This window comes from Chiloscyllium plagiosum, chromosome 37, assembly GCF_004010195.1.
Source record: "Chiloscyllium plagiosum isolate BGI_BamShark_2017 chromosome 37, ASM401019v2, whole genome shotgun sequence".
Classification (NCBI taxonomy): Eukaryota; Metazoa; Chordata; class Chondrichthyes; order Orectolobiformes; family Hemiscylliidae; genus Chiloscyllium; species Chiloscyllium plagiosum.
The window spans coordinates 27,047,356-27,068,253 of record NC_057746.1 but is presented as its reverse complement, the minus strand read 5'-3'; the positions used below and the strand labels follow the sequence as shown (position 1 = coordinate 27,068,253).

At 43.2% G+C, this 20,898-nt stretch overlaps 1 protein-coding gene across 2 annotated transcripts in view; it reads left to right on the top strand.

Moving 5' to 3' along the window:
* slc44a4 (solute carrier family 44 member 4) overlaps positions 1 to 20,898 on the top strand; it is a 91,276-nt gene that overhangs the window by 35,505 nt on the left and 34,873 nt on the right. For both annotated transcript variants that reach the window (XM_043678175.1, XM_043678174.1), the window contains exons 2-5: positions 10,374 to 10,422; positions 14,441 to 14,514; positions 17,930 to 18,008; positions 18,618 to 18,717. In XM_043678175.1, the coding sequence (XP_043534110.1) occupies positions 10,374 to 10,422; positions 14,441 to 14,514; positions 17,930 to 18,008; positions 18,618 to 18,717 (302 nt within the window). The remainder of the gene's footprint in view (positions 1 to 10,373; positions 10,423 to 14,440; positions 14,515 to 17,929; positions 18,009 to 18,617; positions 18,718 to 20,898) is intronic.

Here is a 20,898-nt window from a genome sequence, read left to right as displayed (position 1 = left end):
TCTATGCTACTTTCTCCCCACCCCGACCCTCCTCTAGCTTATCTCTCCACCCTTCAGGCTCTCTCTGCCTGTATTCCTGATGAAGGGCTTTTGCCCGAAACGTTGATTTAATGCTCCTCGGATGCTGCCTGAACTGCTGTGCTCTTCCAGCACCACTGATCCAGTTCAGGTATAAGCCCTACATCATCAAAGACCACTCCCACCGAGTTATAATCTCTTCCAACAGGTAGAAAATTCAAAACTTAAACACAGCTACCAACAGATTCAAGAACAGCTTCTTCACCTGCTGCTATTAGACTTCTGAGTGGACCTTTCAAATTTCAAACCTAATGTCAATCTCTCCCTGGTGCACTTTTCTTTGCAGCAGTAACGTTGTATTCCTCGCTCTGTTCTATACCCCTGTATGTTATGACCTGCCTGTACTGCTCGCAAAACAGAACTTTGTACCATACCTGGGTACGCGCGACAATAATAAATCAAATCAAATCAAAACTTGCTCTTCCTTTAAAAAGGGTAACGTGCCTCCACCCAAGAGAGCAGTCAGGATGTCGGTTTGACAACACATCTGAAAGATTCCCTCCGCGTTGCATTGGGATTGTCACCCGGGTCTACCGCCTCCGCTCTGCGCTCTGGAATTCCCTCCCTGAAGCTTTTGGCTTCTCTACCTCCGCCTGCAGCTGTAAGGCCCGGGAGCGACAGCAATAGAGGGGAAGAGGCTGTGGTTAGGCCTATTACAATCGTTGAATGACTTCCCTCTGTCTTTTGAGCGTGTCCAAATTCAGAGCTGGAAGCGTGATGCGATTTCAACTGTTGTGAAATAGTGTTGAATGACTGTGGGTTTTGCTTGTGTGCACTGCCTTTCCCCTATCTGAGAGTTAACCTTCGCTGTCTCTGATCCCTGTTAACACTTGAGCTCTCTCATTATGAATGCAACCGCGCTCATTGTTAATCGAGCAGCCGTGCGGAACTGTACTGTGTTGTTCTGCATAGCTGCCTCTCGGGTAACCGATTTGTTCTGATTAATTTTTAAACCAGGAGCAAGTCTCCGAAAGCCTCGCCTGATTTGAATTTCTAAAGGAGTCAGAGCGCCGCGCGGATATAACAAGTCTCCGCGTGTCCATGCGTTTAGTTTTGTGTTGCTCGCAGAGCACAGCCCTCCTTTCGAATCATTTGCAAGACAGAAGCAGCGGTGCCTTTCCTGAGCTCAGGTCTTTCACAGCCGATGAAGAGCTTTGTGAAGTGTAGTCAAGTAATGTTGCAATGTACGAAATGTGCTCTGAGACTTTGTGGACAGCAAAATCCCACAACAGCAATGAGGTAACGGACATGCAGCTGCTAGGGTTTTTTTTTTGATCATCTTGATTAAGGGATAAATATTGCCCAGTCTGCAGACAATCCCTGTGCTCTGACAAACGTGTGAAAAATGAGGGATGATCTTATTGAAATTCACAAGATTCTGAGGGATGGTTAAATGATGGGAAGAAGTTTCCATTAGCCAGATAATCTCAGCTCCAGGTCATAGTTACAGAATAAAGGAACAGACATTTAAAACAGTTGCAAGAAAGTCTCTTCTCCCAGAGAGGGGTAATGAATGTCATTTTCTCTACCTCCGTGCTCTGGAGGCTAGATCGTGGAAAGCATTTGAAAAGAGGTACAAAAGTTTTTGAAATATCAAAAAGTGAATTGGCATTGAAGAGGAACAGAGGCCTAGGGCAGATCAGCCATGATCAAGGTGAACGGTGCAGCAGACATAAGGGGCCGAATGGCCCACTCCACATCCTACTCCTTATGAAAAAGGAGCAGGAGTAGGCTATTCAGCCTGTCAAGCCTGCTCGACCAGTCAATAAGCTAATGCCTGATACTATACATTCCTGCAGCAGGTGGGACTTCAACCCACGTCTCATGGTCTAGAGGTAGAGACATGATCACTGCACCACAAGAATACCATGTGACTGATTTTCTTGTAGCCTCAAGTGGGTGGCACAGTGGCTCAGTGGTTAGCACTGCTGCCTCACAGTGCCAGGAACCTGGGTTCAATTCCCACCTTGTGCAAACTCCACACAGACAGATGCCCATTCTCCCAGTGTCTGCGTGGGTTTCCTCCCACAGTCCAAAGATGTGCAGGTCAGGGTGAATTGGCCATGCCAAATTGCCCATGGTAGTTGATGCATTAGTCAGAGGGAAATGGGTCTGGGTGGGTTACTCTGCGGAGGGTCGGTATGGACTTGTTTGGCTGAAGGGCCTGTTCCCACACTGTAGGAGAATCTAATCTGCATCCTCTCCAAATCATTGCAATGAGGTAGATTAGATTAGATTAGATTACTTAGTAGTTTACGTTTTCCAGAGAGGGGGAGACAGGATGGTGATTTAACAGAGCCACTAACGGTGTGGCACTCCCTCAATCTTTTGTGAGGAGGGTCTGCTTTACCATTGCATCAAAGTATTCTTGTTGAGGTTTACCTTTATGAATTTATAGAGAGCCTGAGGAATGTGATTTTTAAAGAAAATTAAACTCTTCTTTCACATTGCGGCTTGCATTTCATCTCGAGTCGTGGATGTCAGAGAAACTTTGGGGGAAAGATCTGTAGGCTCCCACTTTGAAGCCTCCTCCTCCATATCTGGCCAGCCACTGTGTTCTGATAAGAATAACTGTTAAAATGCAGTGAGTGAGGCGTCATGTCTAAGAATTACAAACTTCAATTCCTAGGGGTGTGTTCATTATATTGGGGCTCTGTGGGTCTCTGACCAACTGGTGAGCCATTATGTTTGTTACAGGGCCGGGCTCAGGGTAGGGTGGGAGGGTTGGCAAAAGAGCTCTACTCCTGGGATGGCATGTCTTGGTGGCTGAGGAGGGAGGAGGTTTGATTCTGCAATTTGGATGTGGATTGGTTGGAGAACATTGTGCTCCTGGGGTGGGGAGTTTGTGTGGTTCTTTTGTCAATATTTATCCAGGGTTGCAATGCTCTTGTCTGTTTGGTAAACTGCGGTGCTCGGTATTACCGATGAGGTGAGGCTGTGGTGAGACTTACTGTGTGCTGCACCATCTGTTTGTCAATCCTCTGAAGGGACAGCTCTGCTCCCTGTGGACTGTGAATTGTGTACAATCTAACTGAGCTGCTGTTACCTGACTGCATCACTGAAATGTTTTCTTCGCTTTTGGTGTTTGAGGAAGTAATTGTTTGCCCCCCATTCCGTTTTCAGACTGTCCAACTCTGTGTTCTGGGGTAAATCGGTTATTGGTGTTGGGGGTGGGAGCAGGGCTGCTGCAATTAGTAATGATTTTAATACAGGGGGTGTGTAGAAGGGAGAGGTTTAAGGAGGAAGGAAAAAGAAGCAGGAATAGGTCATCTGGTGCTCCAGTCTGCTCTTCCATTTAATAAGATCATGGCTGATCTTTTTGGGGACTCTACTCCACTTACCCTCCCGCTCATCTGAACCCTTAATTCCTTTACTAATCAAAAATCTATCTATCTTTGCCTATAAAAACATTCAGAGAGGTAGCCTCAACTGCTTCACTGGGCAGGGAATTCCACAGATTCACAACCCTTTGGGTGAAGAAGTTCCTCTTCAACTCTGTCAGAAATCTGGTCCCCCTTACTTTGAGGCTATACCTCTAGTTTCACCCTTTGAAAGCAACCTCTCTGCTTCTATCTCATCTAATCTCTTCGTAATTTTTATATGTTTCTATCAGATCCTCCCCCACCTCAAATTCTAGCGGGTATAGTCCAGTGAGAGTTAATGGGCAGAATGGTCGGCAGATGAGGAAGAGTCATACAGCACGGAAAGATTGACTGAGATTAGACTGAATGGTGAGAAAGCAAAACTTAGTTTGAGCTAGTTGTGATAGTAATGTCCCTGGATTAGTTCATCCAGAGGCCTAGGCTAAAGCTCTAGGGTCATGGTTTCAAATCCCACCACGAAACTTAAATAATTTCTGAATATATCTGGAATCAAAATTTCATGAGAGACCATGAAGCGATCATTAATTTGTTGGAATCCCATCCTTGCCAAAGTCTAGCATATGTGTACCATGTGACCCATAACAACATGCTTGACTCTTAACTGCTCTCTTAGGCAAATAGAGATGAACCACAAATGCTGAAGTTGCCCACAGCCCATAGATTTGTGGGGGGTGGGGGTGGGGGGGGGGCGGGGCGGGCGGCAGAAAGAGAGAGCTGGGAGAATGAGATGAATAAAACTGCTTGGAGTAAAACAATACTTTGCTAAACCTATACCAGGCACTAGTCAGGCCACACTTTGTATCTGTGAACAGTTTTTGGACCCCTTATCTAAGGAAAGATCTTAACGAACTGGAGTCCAGAGAAGGTTCAGTCGGTTGCTCCTGGGTTTGGAGCAGTTATCTTGGGGTGAGGAGTAGCTCGGGCTTGTAATACAGAAGATTGGGAGGGGATCTTTATTGGAACATAGAAAATTCATAGGACACTTCACAACAGGGTAGATGCATAAAGAGACTCTCCCACAAGAGAGAAACGAGGATAATCTGAGTAAGAGCTCGTCCGTTTGGGACAGATGAGGAATTTCTTCTCATGGGGAGTGGTGAGTTTGTGGAATTCTTTATTGTCAAGGTCTGCGAGACTGGGAAATCAAGTATATTCAAGGCTGAAACTGGCAACATTTTAATCCATAAGGGAATCACTGATGATGGATATAGGGAAGGAAAGTGGAGTTGAGCACTGTTAGATGATGAGGAGGAGGAAGTGCTGGTGTTGGATTGGGGTGGACAAAGTTAAAACTCTCAATGCCAGGTTATAGTCCAACAAGTTTATTTGGAAGTACTAACGTTCGGAGCACTGGTCCTTCAGGCAGCTAGTCCTGACTGGCTACCTGACGAAGAAACAGCACACCAAAATCTAGTACTTCCCAATAAATCTGGACTATAACCTGGTGTTGAGTTTTAATTACGTTATGATTTCATTTCAATGGCAGAACAAAAGACTTGATGGCTTGCTTACATTCCTTTGTCTTGAAGCATATCTTAACACTGTTTTAGCAGTGAGGAGTGTGTTGCTAAGGCCTGCTCTTCACAATAAGTGATCAGTGTGTTAGAGACTGTGAAAGGTGAGTTCGATGCCTTCTGACAGCCCAAAAATGACTCGTGAACCATAAGCACTATCAGTGATTGTGACATGAGGATAGTGCTTTATATACACACCATCATGCACATCAGAACTCAAATGCTGTTGAGAAAGTAGATAGAAGATTGAAGAGGAAGATCTGTGTGACTTGAAATTTTTGAGACTGAGCGAAATGAATTGAAGTTTGAAAGTAAGGGTTTTGAGGGATATAAAATTGAGGTAAAGGTCAACTACAGTTTGATTTGTCAAATTGATCACTTTGTTCATTTTTTAAAAAAAATTGTTCATGGGATTTGAGCATTGCTGCCTGGGCCAGCATTTAGTGCCCATCCCCACTTATCTTGGAGAAAGTGGGCTGCCCTGTCAAACCACTGCAGTTCTCAGGTATAGAAACACCCACTGTGTTATTAGGGAGGGAGTTCCAAGTTTTTGACCCAGCGACAGTGAAGGAACGATAACGTAGTGTCACAAAGCTGGTCTCTTTTTTTTTTTGTCCTTGATTTTTTTTTTTCAGAGGGGTCGTAAACAGGCCAGTCTCCAATTTAGACTAGTTTGGTACAGATATGAAAAGGATTTTGAGAGACCTTTGTATGTAAACAGATGAGACTTCAGGCCAAAGTGGTTATGTTTTAGACCTATATAATGGAAGGGGAGTGGTCAGCTCTCTAGCTGAGCAGTTCAGTCCAGAACTAGTTAGGAGTTCAACTGTGGGCTGTGTGGAAACCGTTTCCTAAACGTTCTCTTTCTGCCCTTCTGACTTCAACCTGTAAGCATCTATTTCATTTTGTTTAACTGTATTTTAAGTCGGGGGGGGGGGGGTGGATTTGCTTACTGGGACTGTTGTGTATATTTGGAACAGCATAATTAAGGCTAGATTGGATAGACTAAGTTCTGTAGGGGTTCTTTATTCTGTCCTTTGTGTTTCGTTGTGTAATTTTGTGAATAACGTTTTTTCTGTTTTTAAAACCTGGAAATCAGCATCACTAACTGACTCTGGGTAATTTTCACTGTACCCTTAGCAAAACAAATTGCAACGTTATGGTCTGGGCTTCCTGCTTAAGAAAGTGTTTGAGTGGTGTGGCCTAGTCCATAACAGTAGTTTTGAAAAATGCATTCATGGGATGTGGGTATCGTTGGCTAGGCCATCATATAATGCCCATCCCTAGTTGCCCTTGAAGGTAGTGGTAGCCTGCTGCCTTGAACTGTGCTGTGATAGATTCATTAGGATGGGCGTTCTAGGATTTTGACCCAGTGACAGTGACATATTTCCAAGTAACAGTGGTGAATTTCTCAGAGGGGAACTTGCAGATGGTGGTGTTCCCGACACACCTGCTGCCCTTGTCCTTCTAGATGGTGGGTTAGTTCAGTCGAAGGGTGCTTTGTGAATTACTGCAATGTAGCTTGTGTATAAACTCTTGCTGCCATTGTGTATCAGTGCTGGAGAGAGCGATTTGTTGAAGTGGACCACTTTGTCTGATAAGACTACAGAGAATAATTATTCAGAAGTTTAATGGTAGTGATTAATTCAAAATTAGTACACAGTCAGAAATGCTAATGTTCTTCAGATTTCCATGCCTTTCTCAATCGCAGATCGGTTTCCCTGAGGTAACATGCTGTGTTTGTTGCTAGGACTTTGATCTGCAGTCTGCTCTAACGTATAGAATTGTGTTTTAGTTGTTAGTGACTCAGGGACTTGTTTTTGTTTTTATTCAGGCCTCAACAGGATGATGATGTCACTGGCAAGCTAGCATTTATTGCCCATTCCCAAGTGTGGTCTCATTCCAGAGGATGTTTGAGTCACATTGCTGTGGGTCTAGAGTCACATGTAGGCCTGACTGGGTGACGAAGGCAGATTTCCTTCCCTAAGCACATCAGTGAACCTGATGAGTCTTTTCTTTTTCTCCAAACAATTGATGATAACTCTAACTGAGACTAACTCTATACTCCATTCAACTGAATGGTAATTCCAATAATGTTGAGATTTGTACCCATTTTCCTAGAAGATTCACCATGTCCTCCAGGTAACTAGTCCAGTGACATTACCAATATGCCACCATGTTAAATCATAAAATGTAGGAGTAGAAGTAGGTCTATTTGAGTCTGTTCTCCTGCTCAATGAGATCATGTTGATCTTTCCCCAGTGTTACAACTGGGCTGCCCTCCCAACTATCTAACCCTAATCCTTACTGATCCCAGTTTTGCAAATCTGGTCTTGAGACTAGACTAATCCTAGCTTGTGGTCAAAAAGTGTGGCGCTGGATAAGCAAAGCAGGTCAGGCAGCATCCGGGGAGCAGGAGAGTTGATGTTTCAAGCATAAGCCCTTCATCAGGAACGTGGCCCACATTCCTGATGAAAGGCTTATGCCCGAAACATTGACTCTCCTCCTCCTCGGATACTGCCTGACCTGCTGTGCTTATCCAGCACCACACTCTCAACTCTGATCTCCAGCATCTGCAGTCCTCACTTTCTCCTAGTCTTGGCTTGTCTTTTTGTGTGTTTTGGTTTAGCTGATTCCCCGATACATTGGTGCTGTCGGTTTCAGCAAACCTGATCTTTGACAGAATAGAATTAATGAATAGTCAACATGATGTTAAAAGGGGCACGTCTTGTGAAGCCAATGTTTATTGAATCTTGAGGAAGTAACTGGGTAGAAGCCTTCATGCAATCCTCCTCAGTCACTGCCAAACCTTCTCTATGATATCTTTTAAACATTAAAAAGCAGAAATGCAACACTTCTTGTCCTTATCACCATCCCACCTTCTAAATGAAACTGTGATTCACCTACAGTTGTTTTGATTCAGTTTGTTCATGACCTGGAATCTTTCACAATGGCTTGGCTGAATGTGTATAGTTGAGTGTTTTGCAGAATGGCTCCTTGAAGTCTGTGACCACAACTCTGACTTCCAGTTGCTGCATTTGAACTGTTCAGTACCTGAGGAGTCATTAAATGGTGCTGAACACTGTGCAATCATTGGCAAACATCCCCACTTTTGACCTTTTTTAGATGGAGGAAACGTCAGTGGCAAAGCAGCTGTAGATTGTTAGGCCTAGGGCACTATCACGAGGAACTCTTGCAGAGATGTCCTGGATGACTGACCTCAAACAAGCACAACCGTCTTCCTCAATTACAACATTTAAAAGACATTGGATAAGTACATGATTAGGAAATGTTTGGAGGGATGTGGGCCAGGAGCAGGCAGGTAGGACTAGTTTAGTTTGGGATTATGTTCAGCATGGACTGGTTGGACTGAAGGGTCTGTTTCCATGAAGTATGACTCTCTTTGACTCCAGGGTGTATGACTCTATATGATTCTAACCAGTGGGAGAGCTCCTCCTTCTCCCCACACCCCTCCCCAGTTCCCACGTCTTCAGTTTTTCTAGGGTTCCTTGATCCACTCAGTCAAATGCTGCCTTTGATATTAATGGCAGACACACTTCCTACTGTGAGTTCAGCTGTTCTAGGAGCTCTGTAGACTTGGCAGAATTCAAACTGACAGAGTTGTAAGCAAGTTATTGCTGAATAAGTGCTACTCGATAATACTATCGATGACCCCTTTCCTCACCTTGCTGATTACTGAGAGTAGACTGGGGCATTAATTGACTGACTGCGTTGGATTTGTCCTGTAGATGGGACATATCTGGACAGTTTTCCACACCACCAGGTAGATGCTAGTGTTGTAACTCTGGATGAATGTTTGTATTATTGTTAATATTGTTGTTGTCATTTGGGAATTTGGATTTCAAAGTAAAAGTGAATGCTCCAATCTCCCCTTTTAAATGTGCAGCCTTTTTATTTAAAGATGAAATCCGTTTTCAAAATATCGATGTAAACATGATCAGTGCCTGAAACATAGTCTCCATCTGTAAAGCAGCTCCTTTTTCAATGCATATCACATTTTTATAAATCTCCAGTGCATTTTTAAAATAAGCTTTGGTGCAATGATTGTTTTGGAATACTGAATGGTGTTCTTTTCATTTTAAATTTTAGAAACTAAAATCTTCTTTTATCAACTTATCAACAGCCATTCCTTAATCTCACAGCACAGAAACAGGCCCTTTGGCTCACCATGTTTCTACCAACCAACTAACAAATGCTAAACTACACTAATCGATACTTGATCAATAGCCTTCAATGTCCTGATATTTTAATTGATCATCCAGATGCTTCTTAAATCTTGAGTACCTGCTTCCACCATCCCCTCAGGTCTCATGTTCTTCTACTCTCTGGGTGAAAATATTTTGTTTTTCTCCTTGCTCCTCACCTTAAACGTCTGCCCTCTGATCTTTGAAGCCTCCTCAAATTCTCGTGATCTGCTCTGCCTATGCCCCTCATGATTTTGTACGCCTCCTCTCTCTCTTAGAAAAACAAATCCAGCCTGTCCAGTCTCTTCTCGTTACTGAGATTTTTCAACTCCATCCTGGTGAATCTCCTTTGCTCTCTGTCTCTCTCTCTGTCTCTCTCTCTGGTGCAGTCACATCCTTCCAATAGAACTGAGCGCATACAGCATTCTGTCTGTGGCCTAACCAATGTTTAATTTTCCTTTTTTTTAACCAAACTTTCAATGTCACTCGACATCCAGGGTTTCTTAGACTTGCTGCCCTCGCCGGTCACCCTTTAGAGGGACACGCTGGCCCTGAATTCTCGCTATACTACGTTTTAAAGATTCCCACTTTGCAAACATAGGTTTATCTGCAAGTAGTTGCTCCCGGTCCATGTTTGCTAGATCCTGCCTAATGATCGGCAAATTGGCCTTACCCCAACTTCTGCACTTTCCTTCTCCCTTTCCATTATGACGTTGAGACTTAACGTTACAACCACTATCCCCAAAATGCATGTCCATTTTAACTTCAACCACTTGGCTGCCTTCATTCCCCAGGATTACGTCTAGGGCTGTCCCCATCCCCAGTAGCACTATGTACAGATCAGCACAAAAAGCTCTCCTGAATGCACTTTGGAATTTCCACCCCCATCTAATCGTTTGACACTTAAGCGGTCCTGGTTTAATGTAAGTAAAGTTAGAATCTCAGGCAGTCTTACCGCTGGTTTACTTGCACCTTTCCTGTGAATTTGTTGGTTGGTTTGACTGCTGTGTTGACCTTTTTCTGTGGTTTTAAAACCCCTGAGACGGAGCTGGGTTTGTTGGGCACTGGGAGGGGGCTGGTGGGGGAAGTTGTTGTGGGGGTGGGTGGCGCGGTGTGGAACGCGGTGTTGCATTTGTAGCTAACAGCTGAAACGCAGGCTGCTCTAACCCTTCATATTTCCGTTTTGTTACCAGGGGAACCAGCCAAATATGATCCGACTTTCAGGGGTCCAATCAAAAACAGGTAAGATTCAAAACGTGTACTGTCCCCACAACTCTGGGGTGGATAATCCCAAAGAGTCTTTTGATGGAGAGGTTTCCCCCACCATGGTGCTGAATGATCTCTGCGCTTTAGCTTCCCCAACCAGCTACTCACTGGCTACCCTATCAAGCCCCTTCAAAAGCTTGTACATTTCGGTACAATGCACCTCCCATTCTTCTGAGCTCCAGCAACTGATGACCTGAATTACTCAGCTTTCCATTGTAGAACATCGTTCTTTTTGACTGGCCTGAATCCGACCGGCCTTCAGCAATCTTCAGTGCTGAAGATCTGACTTTCTGGCTCTGACTCGAACCCTGTGCATCACATCTGTCAAATCAACCCAGTGAGCCTTCACTCCTTCCTTTTAAATTATTGATACAAAACCTGCAAACACCGGTTAACAGACATCGAAATAAGCTATTGATCTTACTTTGCTCGTAAGTCAGTCAGTTTTTAATTCTTGGAGACTCCCCAGTGTGTTCCTGGTCGGAAGGCACTGACTGAGTCTGCAAATGTGCCATGGTGATCGAATTCCGTTTCTCGATGTGCCCTGATGAGATTTGGACAGGATCGATACTCAAATGCTACGCACACTTCTTCAACTTGCGAGCCCAAGGTACAATGTGGCCTAAGTGCATTATATTAAGGTTTTTGAGGAATTTTGGGGCTTATGCCTGAAATGTCGATTCTCCTGCTCCTCGGATGCTGCCTGACCTGCTGTGCTTTTCCAACACCACACTCTCGACTCTAATCTCCAGCATCTGCAGACCTCACTTCCGCCTACATTAATTCAGATCTCCCTTTTTGTTAACTTTCCGATGCTTGTTTATTGAACATGAATTGTTTTTAAGTGTATGCATTAACTAGGGATTCACCTTCGCTCCTAAAAATGGAAGGAGTCTGAAACTTGGGATTATTAGTTTCGCAGATGACTGTGGAGATAAAAATACCCATGAAAAGTCTATGAAAGAGACTCTTTCCCCCCCTCCCCCAGCTATTTATAAAGCAGCACTGTTTAATGTACTGTTTCCCAGTTTTAACCGGGTACAATAACGTGATTGGAATGGGCGCGGCATAATGTAGTCTCTTTTTATGTTCCGTGCTCCATAGCTGCTTTCTTTTTATTTTTCAATTTACTTTTACTTTGGTTTGTTTTTTCATCTTCTTGCCTCTCCTTTTCTCTGTCAGAGCACACAACCTTCCTCCCACCTCCCCTCAAACCAAGATTCAGCTTCACTGATATTAGAAAGGTACTGTACAGTCGAGAGAGCGTGGTGCTGGAAAAGCACAGCAGGTCAGGCAGCATCCGAGGAGCAGGAGTGATTCCTGATGAAGGACTTCTGCCCCAAACGTCGACTCTCCTGCTCCTCGGATGCTGCCTGACCTGTGCTTTTCCAGCACCGCATTCTCTTGACTGTAATCTCCAGCATCTGTAATCCTCACTTTCGCCTTGGAAGGGTACAATTGACTGTGTGAAATACTTTGGTCGCTTGGTCAGTGTTTTGGGTTGATCAGGATATTAGAACGGGTTTACAAAAGCGTCTCATGTGGCTTGGTATTGAACTGAGTTTTGTTTGTGCTCCTGTGTTGCACCTGAAGATTGCTTTAACTAAAGGCGCTTTTTAAATGCAATTATCCTGTGGCTCCTTTAAAAGGGAATAGAGGCGTTCCCTTTTAAAGGCGCTTCAGGCATTTTAGTTAAGCAACCAATTATGGGCAAAGGTGTTTATAAACTGGGAATGAAGGGACCACCTCCTTATTGATACACGTCAGGTTGCAGTCTAAGTACAACGCAATGTTGTTACAAGTGCGTGGGACTTGTTCTCTGTACAGCATTTTCCTGATTTTTTTTTTAAAAACCTTGTGAAGCCCATCCCAAATAGGCATGGTGGCAGGTTGAAGCGAGCCAGAATTGTATCCTGGCCAAGTATTCACTTTCAGTATCTTTGCCTGTGAGGAAAACAATTGAGACACTAACAAAACCTGCTCAAACTAAAATCACACAACACCAGGTTATAGTCCAACAGGTTTATTTGGAAGCACTAGCTTTCGGAGCGTTGCTCCTTCAACCACCTGAAGGAGCAGTGTTACGAAAGATAATGCTTACAGATAAACCTGTTGGACTGTAACCTGGTGTTGTGATTTTTAACTTTGTCCACCCCAGTCCAACACTGGCTCCTTTACATCACTGCTGAAAATAGGCCTGTGTTTTAGTGAGAGGTCAACTCGACCTGACACATTAAGTTTGCTTTTCGCTCCAGTGGTGTTGGCTGACTTGAGAATTTCCATCATCTTAGGCATTTTTTTGTCATCAGATTTCCAATGTCTGCAACATTTTGCTTTTTGTTTTTGTTGGTGCTGGCGTGAAGGGTCCCCGTAGAGGTTGGGCTGCGTTACCCCCATCAGAGGCCTGGTGTAAGGATTTATGGCCCTCGTTTTTCCTTTTGCCAAGTTTGAAACCTTTTAGCTGAAAGTTTTGAATCTTTCCCTATATGTCCAAACATCTCTCTCAAAACAAAGACAAAAGGCATTTTAAAGATGAAGATTACCAGGCCACTGAAGCCCAGTCCTTTAGGGAAAACAAAAGTCTATTTGTACATCATGAAAGCTGACTCCAGCTGAGGGGTTGAGCATGGGAGCGACAGTTACTTTAATGTTGTGAGCAATTTTCCTGTGCTCTCTGACTAGAAGGATTCAGGCATGTGGCTAACACAATGTAAACAGCCAGGTCTTGGACGTAGGGTATATAGGAAAGTGCTCAGATTCCAGGGCAGTCCTAGTCAAGTGGCAGTGCTCAACAGGCAGCTGATGTCTTCAGCTGGAAGATGAACCAGAAAAGTAGGAGGAAAACTCGGAAGAGTTTTTGATTGGCATGGCCAGAGAGCAGGATTCTCTTTCACTCCTTCACTTTAATGTGATCAAGACATTTTGTGGAGCTACCTCGTTTGTCCTCATTTGTGAATTAACCTCGACTATCGTGTATTGTTTAAATTAGGAATTAAAGTTTTAGCTGTAACAAGCAAAGCTCGAGCAGAGAAATGTTTAACAAATGAGATATTCAAATTGTCAAGGCTACTAGCGAGGTCATGCGGTCAGAGCTTTAGGTAAAAGAACAGACGATGTCTGTGTAAAGACAAGATAGCATGAGACATGTGGATATTTGATTGAAGTGTGGGAATTGTAATACATATGCGGTAACCTGCACAAAGATGTTTGGTTACCCACCAGAGTGAGTTTTACACCTCATGATATGAAGTTTACCACAATGCACCTGGGCATGAAATAAATGACCATAACTTATTGACGAGTCTAAACATTTGTAAAGTTGATCCCATTACGTTTTCTGTCTGATTTAAGTAATATATCACATGTAGGCTGTTGCATCTTGACAAACGTAATAAACTATCTTAAAAACTCCTTATGAATGGTTCACTTTTTATATTAGATAACTATGATCCCGAAACACAAAATGTACACTGGGAAGGTAAGGATGTGGTGCTCAGAGTAAGGGGGAGGGGATGGCTTAGTGGTTTTGTCTCTGGACTGTTAATCTAGAGACCTTGGTAATGTTCTGAGGACCCCATTTTCAAATCCCTCCAAGACAGATGGTGGAATTAAATATATCTGGAATTAGAGGTCTAATGATGACTAAATCCATTGTCAATTGTCAGGGAAAGAAATGTCCTTCAGGGAAGGATACTGCCATCCTTAACTGGTCTGGCCTACTTGTGATTCTAGACCCACAGCAATGTGGTTGACTCCTAACAGCCCTCTGGGCAATTACAGATGGCCAATAAATGCTGGTCTAGCCAGTGACACCCACATCCCATGAATGAATAAAAAATAAAATTGATGGACTGTCTCCAATGCCCTTGGATGGTACTAATCTGTGGAGCTAGCTGGGGGCCAGTGCTCTCCAGTTGCTGAGCGGACATTTCAATCATTGATTTTTTTTTTCTGGTTACGGACTTCAATACCTCTGTCCATCTTTTGCCTGCAGGAGTTGCACTGACATCCTCTGCTGCGTGCTGTTTATGGTCTTCATTGTGGGTTACATGATCGTGGGGATATTGGGTAAGTATTGCATTGGGTTTAATTTTGTCTTCCTCAGTCACTATATTGCCATGATTTGTTATATCTGATTTAAACCCCCACCCTGTGGTCTCCTCCATCACACGCAGACCTTCTCTCCTTCCACTCCAACCTTTTACACCTGAGTGACTTCCGTATCTTTTGATCTAAAATGGCAGGTGATCAGTGGATCCAATCTTTGGGGAAGAGGAAGAATATTACCTGTTATGCCTTCTCTCACCCTGTATGTTACCCAAAGAGCATCAAGACAAATTGCACCTTGTCTATCTATAAGAATCTCCTAAATGGGCTCTGAAAGAGGCCACTCAGCCTCTCAATCCTCCTTCACCACTCGATCCAATCACAATTGATCTCCTACCTAAAATCCACGTTATTGCATTAAACCCATGTCTCTCGATCCAGGACTGACCTGAAAGTGATCTGGACCAATAACACTGGTATGGTGTGTTGGCGGAGTCTAGGAATTCTGCAATGCATAATGCACCTCCCTGTTTCCTATCTGCCATCTACAAGGCACAAGTCAGGAGTGTGATGAAACATTCCCTACTTGTTCGGTGTGTGCAGCTCCAAGAACACTTGGGAAGCTTGACATCATCTCACTCGAAGCACCTGTTTTGATGCAGTGTGTTTTAATGTCTGCAAGATGAATTGGACATTTGTTGTTTTCAACAGTCAAGCACCACCATTAGTTGATTGCATAATTGCAAAGAAAAGCTGCACTCCACCCTCACCGCAGTTGGCTTAACCTTAATTTCCATCATTTTTTAGACTTTCCCAGGAGATTTTGAAAATCTGTTCAACAGGTATAGAACACCATTTGCAAGGTGTTTTGTGGATGTTTACACTGTTGGATGGGTTGTGAATGCTGCAAAGACTGAGCTCGGTGAATGTTTATGACACAAACATGAACATCTTTGGAATCCTGCCTAATATTTACACAGCAGGACAGGGCTGGGACCAGTTAATTCATGGCACTGAGATATCCTGCTTTTTGTTCTTCCTTTTTAAATAAAGTGGTTCTGTTTGCCAAAGGGGCTGGTACTGAGAGAGCCACCAAGGATCCCTCCCCCTCAATGATTACATTTCTTGGACATTTTATCAACTGCATCATGGGATCAGTGTGACTCTACTGAAAGAGGAGTTCTGTCCCATTGCCTTGTACACTCCAGATTGCCTTTCTGTCCCCAAATTATCCCCAAACACCCTCTGGGCCCGATGGTGGTGCCATGGTCACATTACTGTTTTTGGACTGCAGACTAACTCTTCTCCTCTTGAGATCAAAGTCCAACCACAACAACTTGGAAATTTGTTCTCAGCTTGTAAAATGTAGAGTTAGAGAAACTATTCTTGGTACTAATAATCATGAAGCTTGTTGTCATTAAAACCCATCTGATTCCTGAATGTACTTTAGGGATGGAAATCTGCCTTCTTTACTTGATCTGGCCTAAATGTGATTCCTCCAGACCCACAGCAATGAGCCCAATTCTTAATTTCACTTTGAATTTACCAGGCAAGCCACATTTTGTACCAAACTGCTGCTGGCTTGACAATGCCTTCAGACTGTAGTGGTTCAAGTAGGTAGCTCACCACCACCACATGAGACCAATTCGAGATGGGCAACAGGTCTTGCCAGTGACGCCTACATCCCAAGAGTTTTTTTTTTGAACATCCCATTCAAAATTCCTGTGTCCTCTTTTTTTTATATATATAATGCTGTCTAACTAATAAACCTGTCACACTAATTCCATACTTCCCCCAACTGGTAGCAAGATGAAACTGCAGCTATACAACTTTTCCCGGGAATTTAAACGTGGCGATTGTAGGAATAGTTTCTCACGTAGGGAGGATTCTCTCTGTAAAATTTCAATAAAAATCGAAAAATATCATGAACCACTGAAGGAATCCTCTGATTTTCCCTACAGAGCTTCCTCACACAGCTCTGCTCATTATTTCCTCCTCCTAAATGTGCATTCAATTCTTTTTGTTGTTCAGTACAGGCATTGCTAAACTCAAGACATTTTTGGCATGGTCTCTGTCTTGCACTCGTCAGGACAATTTGCACGTTTTCCTCTAATAGGATGTGGCTATCCATTCAGAAAGATGTTCTGCCCACCTCTCAATTGAGTAACATAGCGTAGTGCTGGTGTGATACCAAGTATGCAGACTAAACATCCCAAAGACTGGCTGCTCATCTCAAACAATGTACACTTATCTCAAACTATGCATACTTGCATCTGTTCACAACAAGCAAGTAACTAACTGCACCCAACCAGACCATGCTTTGAAATCACACAAGTGTCCAACATTAGATATGTAATAGGACCACATTTGCTAAATCTTGTGTGTAGATTTACACTAAGCCAATTTATATTGTCAGATGGGTTTTAGTGTGGTGCATGTGTGCATATTGGTACTAATACATGGAACTCTATTGTATGCAGACAGGGGAAAAAAACATGTACACACACTGTGTGCCCGTTTCAGCAAAAGGAAATGGGTGACAACTATTTTCATTTGTCAGGGCATTGCCGTTAGAAACTAATCACCATTCAACCTGTCTGGTTTAAAATTGCAATAACACTTTGACCATTAGCTAACAGTCATCATTAACTGGTGCATCCACAATGGCAATGCCTCCTTGCAATCAGTGTCCACTTTTCAACTTATCAACACTTCCCCCCCCCCCCCCCCCCCCACAAAGTACAAAATGTTGATTTACCTTTATCTTGATACTTTGCAAATTGTCCTGATGAGTGCAAGATGAAAACTTTTGACAAAATGTCTTTTCAGATATAAAAACAGAAATTGCTGGAAAAGCTCAGCAAGTCTGGCCGCATCTGTGGAGGGAAAGTGGAGAGTTAATTCTTCTGATCTAGTGACCCTTCCTGAGGACCTGAAACCTGGACTTGGACCCAAAACATTAACTCTCCACTTTCTTTCCACCAGATGTGGCCAGACCTGCTGAGCATTTCCAGCAATTTCTGATTTTGTTTTGTTTCTGACGAATCTGCAGTTCTTTCGATTATTTTCTTTTATTGTCTTCTGGTTCCCAAAAGCTAGAAATAGTCATAGTTTAGGTGTGAAACATTAGACCTACATGGAGTGTATTTCTTTCAGCTCTCCCTGTATTCAGTAAGCTGATACTGTGCATTGTTACTCAGCACATGGTTGCAGTGTGAGAATGAATCTGTCACCTGGGATATATATTCAAATAACCATCAGCTCCTGTCCTTTTACAGATTGGACAAAATAGCGCACACCTTTCTCTGAAATACACATTCCTTCCCATTTGCATTTGGCACTGGCCTGTTGGCCATTTATTTCAGCAAGTCTGACTGTTTGAAATGAGCTTATTATCAGTGTTTATTGTTGGCTGTTTGTTGTGGTATTTTTCCAGCCTGGTTATATGGAGACCCACGTGAAGTGATCTATCCCAGGAACTCCACTGGCTTGTACTGTGGCATTGGCACTAATGAGTAAGTAGCAGCCGTGCTGGGTTTTAGAGGGTAATGGCACCAAAAGACTTTGCAGCTTCAATGTGCATTATATCACCTTAGCATTGGGGTTTGGGAGTGTACTGCGGGAGTCAGCTGGACCTGTTGGTTACAAGTATGTCCACATCCATTTCAATGCATAGATACATAGATCTCCTCTGCTCATACAGCCCCTATTTTCTCTCCCTGTTCTTCCTCACAAAGTGTAACACCACCTACTTCTCTGTATATTGAGTTTATTCTTCAGAATTGAGATAGCATCAAAAGACAAAACAGCGGTATCAGCAGCCGCTGGGAAATCCTGTCCTGTGAATTGCTGTCAGGTTAGCAATATGTGTAGATTCCAAGGTGATGGTTCCTCCAGTCAAATAACTTGGCAGTGAGTTTGTGAAGCTTGGTACCAGAGCTGCCTGTTACCAATGAAACTAATGGTGCATTGACGAGATGATGGGATTAAGGGGTTGGGTACAAGTGTTCGCTTCGCTTAGTTGACATCCCAGACACCTATCAATTGTGCTGGGATGGTGATGAAGAAATGTTTCAATGTTTCTTGGAAGTCCACACCCTAACACATGCATTTTATTTTCCAAGGGATAAACCCTATGTCTTCTACTTTGACATCCTGAAATGTGCCTCTCCGACAGGCATCCTGGCCTCTGCCCTCAATGGCCTTCAGTGTCCAACAACTCAGGTAATGTCCGTGTGAGGATTGTTCGTTGCAGCACAAGAAATAGGGGTAGGCCTGCAAATATGTCTCCCCTTCCGTTGACATCATGAGTGATTTTCAACCTTGAATATAGCTTTCAGCATGACCCTCTATATCCCGAAGCCCCTCCGTGCTCAAGTGACCTTGAGGTAGACAAATTCACGAAAGAGTCGCAATCATTTAGATGAAGAAATTATGCATGACCTACTCTGTCAATCCTCTAGGAATTTGAGAAGTTTCCGTAAAACCATCTCTCATCCTTTTAAACCTAAAGGAATAAGGGCCTAGTCTATTCAATCTCACCAAATCAGACAATTTTTCCCCCATTCCAGGAACCAGCATGGTGAACTGTCATTGCACCCTGGAGGGCAATAATTTCTTTCTTGGGTACAGACACTAAATCTGTACACAGAATTCCAGTAGTCCTGTATGATTGTAAAAGGATTTCTATACTTTTTGTTTATACGCAAGTCTCCTTGTAATAAAGACTAACTTCTTAAGTACTTGCTGTATGTACATAACGTTTTGTGATTACTACACAAGGATGCACAGATCTTGCTGTATGTCACCTCTTGCAACCAGTGCCCTGACAGATGTCCTAACAATAGTACGTATTACAGAATCAGAATTGTTAGTGTGTAGAGGGAGGCCATTCAGCCCACCGTGCCTGTGCTAACTCTCCAAATGAGCATCTTACCCAGTGCCGTTATCCTGCTTTGCCCAGTAACCCCATACATTGTTTCCTTCTTAACATCCAAGCAATTAATGCCTTGATCAACTTTCCTCCCCCTTTTTACTCTCAGGCAGTGCACACTCCATACACTAACCACTTGCTGCACGCGAAAGATCTTCTTCATGTCACTTTTTTCCTCCTTATACTAATTGCTTTAAATCTGAGCCCACTCATTTTTGATCTTTGCAACAGTGGTAACATTCTGTGTTTGTATTCCAGACCCCTCGTGAGTTTGAATACTTCCATCAGATGTCCTCTTGGCTGCCTTCTCTGCAAACCGAACAGGCTCAGCTACTCTAATCTATCATCATAACTGAAATTGTCCATCCTTGTAAACCTCACCTGCACTGTTTCCAATTCTTCACCTCAATCCTAAAATTAGGTGTTCGGAGCTAGATTGAATACTTCAGTTGAGGTCAACTTCTTCACCTCACTCTATATATAGTTGCACCCTTATTAATAAATGCTAGGATACCATTTGCTTTAGTAATTGCCCTGTCCACTAACCATGTCACCCTTTTAATAACTTGTGTACATATAGACTTGGGTTTCTTAGCTCCTGCAACCCCTTTTGAGTTGTTGTACCCTCTTAATTTACTGTCTCCCTATGTTCTACCAATCACCCCACATTTCTCCATATCGGACTACATCTGCCACTTATCTGCCCACTCAACAACTTTCCCATACCTGTTTTTAAAGTTTGCACTTTCCTCCTCACAATTTACAATGCTTCCAAATATCATATCATTTCCAAGTTTTGAAATTGTGCTCTGTATCCTAGGTCTGGATATATCACAAAGCAAGGATTCCAACATTGCCCCCTGGGACTACCTGCAACAAACCTTCCTCCAGGCTGAAAAGCATCCATTGACCATTGCTTTCGGTTTCCTGTCCCCCACTAATTTTTGTATCCATGTTGCTACTGTCCCTTATATTCTACGACCTGTAACTTTGCTGTAATTGTGCAGCCTTTTTTAAAGTCTATGCTCACCGCATCATCCACATTGCCCTGGCCAACTCTATATGCCCTCTTCAAGTTCCAATAAGTTAGTCAGTTATGATTTTCCCGGGAGAAGCTGGTTCTGTTCAATTAACTCCCGTTTGCCCATGTGAATATTATTAAACTGTCTGTCTGTATTTTCTTGAAGAAGCACATTGTTTGTAAGTATGTAGTTCTCTGGCATCACCCCCGAGTCTGAGGAACATAAGAAATAGGAGTACAAGTCAGCCATTTGACCCCTTGATCCTTCCTCGCCATTCTGTAAGATAATGGTTGATCTGCCTTAGGCCTTAAGTTCTCTTTTTTTTTTCTCCTTCTCATCCCATCTTAACTCCTCAAAATATCCACAATCCATCCTTCTCCTCATTACATACTACCAGCGATCTATCTTCCATTGCTCTCTGAGGTAAAGAATTCCAGATATTCACTCCCC